This window comes from Quercus robur, chromosome 9, assembly GCF_932294415.1.
Source record: "Quercus robur chromosome 9, dhQueRobu3.1, whole genome shotgun sequence".
NCBI lineage: Eukaryota > Viridiplantae > Streptophyta > Magnoliopsida > Fagales > Fagaceae > Quercus > Quercus robur.
In genome coordinates, this window is record NC_065542.1 from 2572229 (window position 1) to 2584215 (window position 11987).

An 11987-nucleotide genomic window follows, 5' to 3' on the forward strand; every position below is an offset into this window, starting at 1 on the left:
CTATTTTTATCTTCTTGTTTGAGTATATTAGTATGAAATACTAGAAAAAAAAAAAAAAAAAAAAGAAAGAATATAAATTGGTTTAATAGCTAAAATTAGATAAGTAAAAAGAAATATGAGTAAAATATAAATGAAAAAGAAAAACTCTTTGTTAAGAAAGAGAGAGAGGAGAGAGATTGGTAGCACTAGATAAAAAGTGTGTTTATGACTTATGAGAACACCGAGCGATGAGATATTTTGGAAAGTGGCTGGAAAGTAGAATATTAGAAAATGCAAATGGAAAATGTGAAAGTAATAAAACAAATTTCAAGGTTTACCAAACAAAACAAATTTCAACAAAACAAGGACAAAGGTGGGGCCGTGGGGGTGGTTAATCAATTTCCTTCGGATTGGCAGCTCTTGAAAAAAAGGCATGGGGGTCTATCTTTTGCCCATTTCCCAGAGCTCTCTCTCACCCAAAGGAGTAATCTGCTAATAATCAGCCTTCATTGCCCGGCATCAAATATTTCATTTTCGCCAAATTCGTGTTTCTCCAAACCAAATGACGCTTCACCAGACCAATTCGTGTGCACCTTGTTCCATATACCTTCATGTAATTCTCTTCCTTTTTATAATCCTGCTCTGCTTGCAACCAACCACTGCAGCCCCTGCTCCAACAAATGAGACCGATCGTTTGGCTTTGCTCAAATTTAAAGAATCTGTACCTTATGATCCATATAACTTTTTTTTGAGTTCATGGAATGACTCTGTGAACTTCTGCAATTGGCTTGGAATAACATGCGATGGTCGACACCAAAGAGTCACGGCCATGGACCTACCGGGCTACAACTTTGGTGGATCTCTATCACCTTACATCGGCAACCTAAGCTTTCTTAGGTCCATCAAACTCCAAAACAACAGCTTCTATGGTGAAATTCCACGGGAAGTTGGCAATTTGTTTCAACTGCAAGAACTCAGACTTAACAATAACACGTTGGAGGGGGAAATACCATCCAACTTGTCCAAGTGCTCCAATCTCAGATTAATACATCTTCATGTGAATAGCTTTACAGGGAAAATTCCAATGGAGCTAGGCTCTCTAATGAAACTTGAAGAACTTCAACTCCTCAAAAACAATTTGGCGGGAGAGATCCCACCTTCTCTAGGAAATCTTTCTTCGCTCAAATCTTTCACTGCAGAGTCCAATAACCTGGTGGGAAATATTCCAGATACCATAGGCCAATTAAAAGGCTTAGTTGTTTTCTCAATTCTCACAAATAAATTGTCAGGTATGATCCCTTCCTCTCTTTACAACTTGTCATCTCTCCAAATATTTTCAGTTGCAGACAACCAACTTAATGGCACACTTCCAACAAACATAGGCCTTAATCTTCCTAATCTCCAAGTTCTTCGATTTGGTGGGAATGAGTTCTCTGGGCCAATCCCTACTTCATTATGCAATGCAACTCACCTTCAAAAAATTGATTTAGGTTTGAACAATTTTTCGGGATTAGTTCCAACTAATTTTGGAAATTTGTTGGATCTTTTCTCACTAGGTTTGAATGGCAATTGCCTAGGAAAGAGCCTCCATTTCTTAACATCGCTAACAAATTGTAGCAAATTGGTCTCCGTGGATTTAAGTAAAAACCAATTTCGAGGTGTTTTGCCCAATTCTATAGCCAACTTGTCAACCCAACTCACTAAATTATATTTTGGAGGCAATGAAATATCTGGAACTATTCCTGCATCATTAGAGAATCTTGTCAACTTAATTGGCTTAGGCATGGATTATAATCACTTCAATGGCACCATTCCCACCAGTTTCGGGGGGTTTCAAAAGATGCAACTGTTGGCTTTAGGTGGAAACAAATTGTCTGGAGAAATGCCAACCTTTATAGGCAACCTTACTCAGTTGTTCCGACTCGAGTTACAAGAAAATAGATTCGAAGGAACCATACCTCCAAGTATTGTGCAATGCACAAATTTGCAGATCTTGGACGTTTCACAAAATAACCTTAATGGATCCATACCCCTAGAGCTTGGCTCTTCTTCCCTTCAGCTAATTCTCCTCAATTTATCTTACAACTCATTGACTGGCATACTGCCATTTGAAGTAGGAATCCTGGAACATATCAACAAACTGGATGTTTCTAACAATAATTTGTTCGGTGAAATTCCGATATTAATCAAAAATTGTTTGATGTTGGAACACCTTAACCTGCAAGGGAATTCCTTTAGAGGACCCATTCCATCATCTATGGCTTTTTTGAAAAGTCTTCAACATCTAGATGTTTCACAAAATAACCTATCAGGATCTATTCCAGACGGTTTTGAGAAGCTTCCTCTTTTAGAAAGTTTGAATCTTTCGTTTAATAATTTTGAGGGTGAGGTACCAACTGAAGGAGTTTTTAAAAACACAAATGCAATATCACTGATTGGAAATACTAAACTTTGTGGTGGTATACCAAACTTGAAGTTGCCAAAATGTCCTGGTAAAGTCATGAAACCATGGAAGTCCATTGGCTTCAGAGTAGCAATTATTATTATTCCCATTGTTCTATTTATTTGCTTGCTTTCATCCTTTCTTGATCACTACTGGATAAAAAAATCAAAAAAGGATTCACTATCTATGGTTTCAACAATGGTCCCTAGTAATTTTATATGCGAAGAACTCTATCAGGCACTAGAACCCCGTAATGTTACATACGAAGAACTCTATCAGGCAACTAATGGATTTTCTTCAAATAATTTAATTGGATCTGGTAGTTTTGGCTATGTATATAAAGGAGCTCTTAATGGGAATGAAACTCTAGTTGCTATAAAGGTCCTTAACCTTCAACAGAGGGGAGCTTCCAAAAGTTTCATGGCTGAATGCAATGCATTACGAAGTATTCGGCATCGGAATCTTGTTAAAATAATAACATGTTGCTCTCACATGGATCATTGTGGAAATGAATTCAAAGCTCTAGTCTTTGAATTCATGACAAATGGGAGCTTAGATGTTTGGTTGCATCCAGGGCTAGACAACGAAAATCAATCAAGGAATTTGAGCCTTCTTCAAAGACTAAATGTTGCAATTGATGTGGCTACTGCAATAAATTATCTTCACAACCATTCTGTGCTAGCAATTATTCACTGTGATTTAAAGCCAAGTAATATTCTTCTTGACACTGACATGGTTGCTCATGTTAGTGATTTTGGCTTAGCAAGGTTTCGCTCAACTATTGAAGATTCTTGTTTAAAGGAAACTATTACAACTGGGCTAAAGGGATCTATTGGCTATGTTGCTCCAGGTAATTTCCTTCCAATCATTTCTAAATCCTATATATCCTAACAAATATCATTAAATTAATTGTTTAAAACATATTGGTTTTCTTGTTTTAGCAATTGCCGTATCAGCAAAAGATTCTCTCTGACAACATGCAACACAAAAACACGCATACACACACTCGATTTATTTTTTAAATAAAAAAATCTAAGTAAGAAAACATGATTTATGCCATGATAAGTCATAACTTTGATTAGTTGACAGTTTTAACTGATTATCCATTCACTTAGCTTGTTTTTTCAATCCATTTAATTCCTGAACACTGTGTTTGAGATAATAGCTTGCCAATCGGCTAGATCAAATTGTGGTATAGCAGCTCTTAAGGCAGACCGATTCTAAAATATTGTGTATTTTATTGATGTACGTATCCTACTCTGAACAAGCTGTCAACAAAAACTACACATGTGAATTATGTAGTGGGTAATAAAAGGACTTATGATTCTATATTGAACATTTGTGAATTGTGGAGCCAGTATCTAATGAGTCCAGTATGACCATAACAATTATAAATTAGTTTGATTAAATTATCCTAATTCTAGCCATTAACCATATTTCCATTACTACATCTAAACCATAAATATTGCCTCCTTCTAATGGGCTCAAAAGTATTATTCTAACTAGTTGCAAACCCACGCATTGCGCAAGATAATTTTTTTTTAGGGTGGTCTTATTAAATATATTTGGGGTAATAAGTAATAAAACTCTCCCATTTTGTTTATATTAATAACAAAATATTTTAAATTTATTGAAGAATCTATTTATAAATGTTTAACCATGGTTAGTAAAGACATTACTCATAACTTTAGAATTAAAATACAAATTTATAAAATACCAAAACATTTGAAATGACAAATCTCTCCATAACTCATTGGGAAAAGAAAAGGGGAAAAAAAGTGAAAGACATTACTTAATATTTTGAAATACACTTTAATTTAAAATTTTAAGATAAGAGAATTTAATTTTAAAATTAAGGATAATTTTGGAACCTACTTTAAGCACAGGCAGGTTAGTACACAATATTTTAATATTAATTTAACAAATTTTGGTCAAACAAATGTAATGGGTGAAAATATTTTTTCTTTTCAAGTTTGGGGTAGAGTGTCATTTCTTCAAACCTTAAGGAAGGGGAATGTAATTACCCCTATATTATTATTATTATTCTTGTTTCTATTGTTATTAATAATTGATTTTTCATTTTCTTTTAAGTTAATAAAAACCTTACATATACCTTTTTATTTATTTATAGAATATACATTTTTTTTAACCTTTACATATCTTTTTTTTTAATGTGAATATTTATATATACCTTAAGTAAACTCTATATATTCAACTTCTTTAAATGTGTAAAATCATAGACTACTACTTCATAATGATAGTAGCTAATTAGTCTTATTACTTTTTTTCATAATTTCATTTATAACGTTTTTTTTTACTATTATTATATATTTACTGACTAATGATTTTCATAACAGAGGTGTTAAATGAGATGTAACATTGTTTATTAGATTTTTAAATGTAATTGTGTATGAAGATTATATTTATATATATATATATATATATATATATATATATATATATATATAATTTCTATATTTACATGAGAACATCTCCTTTTAGTTATGAATTAGAGTTTGATTAGTTTTAAGTTTAAATATATTGCTATGATTGTGTTTAATTATTGACTATTGATTCAATTTTTTAAGTGAATGTAACAGCTGATTTTATTGCACTGTAAAGTTTTTAATGTTCTCCATATTGGTCATATTTATTTTTATTTTCACTTCTCCTTATAACCTCTTTGTTTTCCAATTAATAGTTACTAATTGACATTTGATTTTTTTTTTCTTTACCATCTCTCTCTCTCTCTCTCTCTCTCCATAGGCAACCTACTGTTTTCCAAAATTTGATGATGATTTTATCGCATTAAATAAGCATTGTAGTTTTTTTTTTTTCCTTTTAATTTGCTACCCTTAAGTTAGTATATCCCTAACGATTAGTTTCTTTATATTATATTTGGTTTGATATCCTCATTATTATTATTATTTTAATTTAGTGTTTCCCAATTGGCATTTGTTTCATATTATATTTTTTCTTTGATGTATTGGGTTTGAGAATGAGTGTGTCACTAGTATTACTCCACTTTATGAGGACACTTTTATTTATTGAATTTAAGTAAAATTTTTAATTTTTAATTTTTTTAAATAAAAACGAGAGAAATATAAAAAATTTAATGATATAAAAGATGTGGGGAGATGAATAGTGATATTAATGTAGAAGATAGTGGGGAGATGAAAAGATAAAGGTAAAGAAAAAGCTTGGACAAAGTGTAAATGTAAAAAATAAAAAATAAAAAAAGTACAATTTTTTAAGGATAATTTTATTGATTTGAATTTAAATAAAATATTCCATTTTTAATTATTAAAAATAAAAAAGAGAGAAAATATAAATAATTTAATGATATGGAAGATGTGACTGAATTTAAATGTTGAGTAACATAAGATGAGAAGGAAAACAAAAAAGTAAAAATAAAATATATAACAATAAATACCAATAAAGAGAACAATTGCACATAAAAGATTTTTGTTCTTTCTTATAACTATAATTAAGATTGATGGTTTTTTTTTTTTTTTTTTAATATGTGTTTCAATATTGTGCTTTTTTAATTTCCCATCAAAAAGTCTTTTTTTTCCCTTTTATAATTTTGATTGAGTTTTGGTTTGGATTAATACTTAGTTGTTTTTAGAAATAGGAATTTGAATATGCCTACCAATTTTTTGACTAATAAATTATTATAAAATCTATTTTTTTATTTCTTTAGTTTTATTTTAATTTTGGTTAAGTTAACATTGTAATTTTGTGATGATTTTTTATTATTATGATAATTTCCTTATTCCTTAAGAGATAAGTTGTATATTAAGCAAATGTAACACAATACAACAAAGTTAGAAGAATATGGTTCACCTTAAAAAATATTAATGAAATACACAAAAAAAAATATTAAAATGATATATTTGTAGAGATAAAAAGATTAAAAAAAGAAGTGTAAAAATCCTTCTTTTTTTTTTTTTTTTTTGGAAAAAAAGACAATACTTGAAGTAATTGTTACTCTTTATATATTACACTTAATTGCATAATATTTATATTTCCACACATCGCGCGAGTCTGTGGCTAGTTTCCTATAAACACTGAATGATCTACAAGTCCTCTATTAGGAATAAATTCTAATCTTAGGTTGCTAAATGCAAATGTAGTAGAAACATGGTGGGTGAGAATAATGGGTTGTGCTCATGGTTACTGTAATAAGCAAGCGATATGCTTGTGGGCTTCCTTTATAATAAGATCTTTTGTTACTCTTAGAGCAAACAAAATGACGCCCTTATCCCCACCCAAATGTTTTCTTATAATGACAAGCTTTATCTTTTAACCTCTAAAACATGCAATGCAATGGCCAAAGGATATGTCCCTTTAACATATTGTCTCTAATCAAATAAACAAAGGCTCCTATCCCCTTTAGGTACAGGTTTATACGGAATTCAATTGTTTTCAATTTTTTATTTTCTTTGTAAGAAAGAATCATCAACCTTAACTAACCAAAAAAAGAAAAAAGAAAAAGAAAAAAGAACCATCAACATTAATTAGAGTTATAAGAAAGAACAAAAATAGGATAACATTTAACAATTAAAGAGAAAAAAAAAACAATTTAAAAAACAAATCTAAATGGCATTAACCAATTTGGAGTTTTAAATGTCCCTTTAATATATTGTCTCTAATCAAATAAACAAAGGCTCCTGTCCCCTTTGGGTACAAGTTTATATGGAATTCAATTGTTTTCAATTTTTTCTTTTCATTGTAAAAAAGAATCATCCACCTTAACTAACCAAAAAAAAAAAAAAAACAATTAACATTAATTAGAGTTACAAGAAAGAACAAATATATGATAACATTTAACAATTAAAGAGAAAAAAAATTAGAAAACAAATCTAAGTGGCATTAACCAATTTGGAGTTTTAAAGAACTCTTGGTTTACCTAGAATATAATACTAATTCTAGGAAACATATGTAGAGAAATAGAAATAAGGATGCTAATTAAAGGACATTGGCAATACCATCAATCCTGTTTGAAGCTTAATCATAGCTCCACTAATTTGCTGACTTTAAACTTTTGGCTGGTATATATTCAAGTGTTCTCCAATGCCGTAAAATTCCTCATTGTTTGGTTTTACTTGAATTCTGGCAAACTACCTGATTAAATTAAGTGAGAAAATGAGCATAATGATTCTAGTGTAGGGAAAAAAAAAAGTAAGAATTCCCAAAGATTAGTAATTTGGCATAAATAGAAGAATGTATAAAAAAATTCATTGAAAAATTGAGAGAGAGAACCTTTTTTTGAATTCCAGCAAACTACCTGATTAAATTAAGTGAGAAAATGAGCATAATGATTCTACTGTAGAAAAAAAGAAAAGAAAAGAAAGGATTCCTAAAGATTAGTAATTTGGCATAAATAGAAGAATGTATAAAAAATTCATCAAAAAATTGAGAGAGAGAGAGAGAGAGAGAACCTTTTTTGAATTCCGGCAAACTACCTGATTAAATTAAGTGAGAAAATGAGCATAATGATTCTAGTGTAGAAAAAAAGAAAAGAAAAGAAAGGATTTCCAAAGATTAGTAATTTGGCATAAATATAAGAATGTATAAAAAATTCATCAAAAAATTGAGAGAGAGAGAGAGAGAGAGAGAGAGAGAGAGAACCTTTTTTGTGAGAGAAAACCATGCATAGAATGGAATAGATAGTTACAAATTTATAGTAAGAGAGTGTGAATAAGAAGAGACAAAATAAATGAAGATGAAGAGAAAGAAGAAGAATAATATTTATGTAGAGGATAGTGAGGAGATGAAAAAAAGAAGAATAATATTTATGTAAAGGATAGTGGGGAGATAAAAAGGTAAGGGTGGAGAATGGTTGGAAAAAGTGTAAATATTAAAATAAAATAAAAAGTATATGTTAAAAACAATTATAGGAAAATTGGAAAGAAAATGATAATGAGGTGGACGTTGATGTGGCTCAACTGGAGTGTAGTAACAATAAATGCTACGCTTCAGCTTTTAGATATATATATATATATATATATATAGATGTAAAATTATCATTTTTTTTTAAATTGAAATATTGAACTTGTGGCATCTATCATCACGTTTTTCCTTATGTTCAATTTCTTTTTACTTTTTGATGGACACTATCCTCAAATCCCGAATTTCATTACAAACAAGAATTTCAATATTTCCTTACATTACGTAACGTGTAGAGTATGGCATGGGCTGTGACACTTCAACAAAGGGAGACGTGTATAGCTATGGAATAATTATATTGGAGATGTTCTTAGGGAAGCGACCCACTAACAAAATGTTTAAAGATGGTCTCAATCTCCACAATTATGCTAAGATGATAGTGACACAGCCAGGAAGACTTGTTCAAATTGTAGATCCAATCCTTCGAAGAGAAGTTGAAGAAACGCCAACAACAACAGTAAATAGAGAAGATAATAATGAAAATGAAATTGAAGCAAATGAAGAAATTCATGGCATTGTCAACCTGTGCCAAGTGGATGCTATTGTGCATAAGTGCTTAGTCCCAATACTTCAACTTGGACTAGCCTGTTCAGTGCAGTCGCCAAAAGAAAGAATGAATATGGAGGAAGTTACCAGGAAATTACATTTGATAAAAAATGCTTATCTTAGTTTCAGGATTTGCAGAGGTGCACCTTTAACTAGTGGAATCCAAGTTGAGGTATTGCTATAGTTCATATTTGAATTTGCTTAAGTAAAATTGGACATGACAATTATCTCGTAAAATAATTACTAGCCATTATGGTTTCTTTCTTTGTTTTAATTTATTTTGCATACACAAGCATAGATGATTTTATTTTATTTATTTTATTTTTTTGTTAGATAATCGTGATTGTCCAATTAATAGACTATCATTTTAATTCTGCTAAAATTTGTAAATTAGTTGTCCAATATTATTTATTAGTTATTCAAATTTACAACCACAGGTGTTATTGGTGATCTACTTCATATTCAAACAACCCATTTCCAATTTGCATTTAACGTACAAATTTATACCTACACCCACACAACGCTTGGCTATGAGATGAGTTAATTGTAACTAATATCATTGTTTATTTATTTATAAAATTGAAATATATTATTGGTTTTACTTAATAGTCAATTGTAGGTATCATGAGGGCTATGACTCTATGACTTCAACCACTTTATTTTGTTTTTTTTCATTTGCAATTTTAAAATTTCTGTCCAGACACTTTTTTTTTTTTTTTTTTTTGAATTATAGTTTTTAAACTTCTGTCTCTCTTGGAATGAATCCAAGGGTTCAAACCTTCACCTATGTCAAATATCAAATGAAGCAGCTAATCACCCTTTAATAGTAGTCAATCTAATTGAGCAGGGAAAATGGAATGAAATCATGCTACAATAATTTTTTGAAGAAAACTCAATCCGGGCTATAAAGCAAATTCCCATCCCTAGAAGAGCAACTCCAGATACATTGGTGTGGTTGGGAGAAACATCAGGAAATTTTTCAGTGAAATCTTCCTACTTAACAGAGCACGGTGATAGATTTGATCAGAAGTATAACCAAGTTTGGAGGAAGTTATGGGAAAGAAAATTGCATGAAACACTAAAAATGTTTCTGTGGACGCTTGCAAAAGGAGAACTACCCCTTAAAACCGATTTTTTTCCCCCCAAATGGCCTTAAATATCAAACATTTTTGTTAGTTGTCAAGTTTCAAAACAATGTTGGAAACTAACATCTTGAGTTTTTAAAACTCGAGATCCGGTTACAACTTGAGTTTTAAAAACTCGATTTTTGGTGTTTGCCATACCCTTACGTGGACAAATTTTCCATGTGGACCAAATTTAGCCACGTAGAAATCTAGTTAATGAGACTCGAAATCTGCACACTATACACCCTCAGCCACTTTCAAACGTCTCTCTCAAACACTCTCCGTCTCTCAAACACTCTCTCAAAGTTCAAACACTCTCACTCAAACACCCAAATCAATCACCCTCAACCACTCGGCGTGCAACAAAACTCACCCTCACCCTCAAACGCTCTCCTCTTTCCTCACAATTGGCTTCAGATGATCCCCTCACCCATACCTTCAAAATCCCTTTTGTCCCAACCAATGGAAGTTCAGATTTTTTCAAGTTTGAAGGTATGTTTTCTCATTTTTATGTTCATTTATAGAGAATTGAGAAATGAGGAATAATTTGTGATGTGGTAAAGGTTCTTTTTCTTATGAAAATTTGAGCTTTTTAAATAATTATTCCATCTGGGTTTCTTTTTTTTCCCTACAAAATTTGGCATTTTTTGGTATATTTTGTGAGATTGTAGCTTTTGATATAAGGAATTTGCACTAGAATTAATGACCGTTTCCTACATTTTTAGCTCAGTAGTTTCAGATTTTTTTTTTTTCATTTTTGAAATCTTTCCTTTTTCTTTTATTTAATTTGTTCTTTTTGTAATAAATTTTTTAATTTTTAGTTGAAATATTGTTGTACAGAGAGTTGTGTCGGGCAAGCCATAAAGATCATTTGCAGATTGGTGGGGTGTTGCAATTGGTCCAGTATTGGGCATAGGCATGGGCAAGGTTGCCATTCTTGTGCCCGAAGATAGAGCCCTCACCTAGATGTGATTATGGCCTATGGCCAAAAGCTCCACTTGCATTTAAGTAAGTATTTTCATGATATTCAGCGCAGGGACAAAGCTAGCATTTTGAGTGAGGGGGGCGAGATACAATCAAACCCAAATGCCTAAAAAATTTGTTATAGCCTAAACCTTCATATTGTAGCTCTAGATTAACCCAAAGACAACCATGTTTTTTTTATCCAAGCTACTTATAAAGGAACATAGACATATATGTGTGTGTGTGTGTGTGTGTGTGTGTTTATCTCCAAGCTTTTTTGGGAACTTCATCAAACACTTAAACTACAACTATCCTATGTTAATGCTTTAAGATAAATTTTATAAATCATTTAGAACCTAGAGAGAAACTCACAAAAAGAATCAAAATTTAATGAAAATTTGAAGAAAGAAAGTGTTTTTTTTTTTTATGAAAGTAGGGAAGTATTGAACAAAAATGAAGCATAAAAATTCAAAACCATGCTTTATATATTTTATATTTTGCTTTTTCCCATTGGACCAAGGGGGGCAATGGCCCCCCTTGGTCCAAGCATAGCTACGTCCCTGTTTCAGTGTGTTATGCAATGTACTCTTCTTAGTAACTAAGTGGTATTATCTTATCTTATGTTATTCGCTCGTAACTGTAGGTGGGTGTGGATGCCAAGCCCGAAGAGTAGGCCATTCAGCATGGCATTGATCCACTATCGCAAGCAATTAGTTAGAATGTAGTCGAACCAGGTAATAATATACAAAAATTCTGTTTGTTTATGCTGAATAAAGATTATTATCACATGTTTGGTAGTTGAGAGCCTAGGGTGTCCGCCTAAGTTTTAGGCCATGATCAAGCTTTGCAGTTACTGGAAATTACCTGCTGTCTCATTAGTGTGCCTGTCATCCTTTGGCAGTGCTAAAAGGGACCCTCCCTCTTCATGTCAATTTTAGATAATAAAGTTTCTATGCAATTGCCTTTGCAAAAGAACCTCT

The 11987-nt window shown here is 31.3% G+C and overlaps 1 protein-coding gene across 1 annotated transcript; it reads left to right on the forward strand.

Annotated features, from left to right (window-relative positions):
• Positions 1-390: 390 nt before the first annotated feature.
• LOC126699830 (putative receptor-like protein kinase At3g47110) lies at positions 391-9885 on the forward strand. Its single transcript, XM_050397806.1, has 3 exons — positions 391-3272; positions 8611-9092; positions 9768-9885. The coding sequence occupies exons 1-3, from the start codon at positions 542-544 to the stop codon at positions 9795-9797; spliced, it is 3243 nt and encodes a 1080-aa protein (XP_050253763.1). The 5' UTR covers positions 391-541; the 3' UTR covers positions 9798-9885.
• Positions 9886-11987: the final 2102 nt, after the last annotated feature.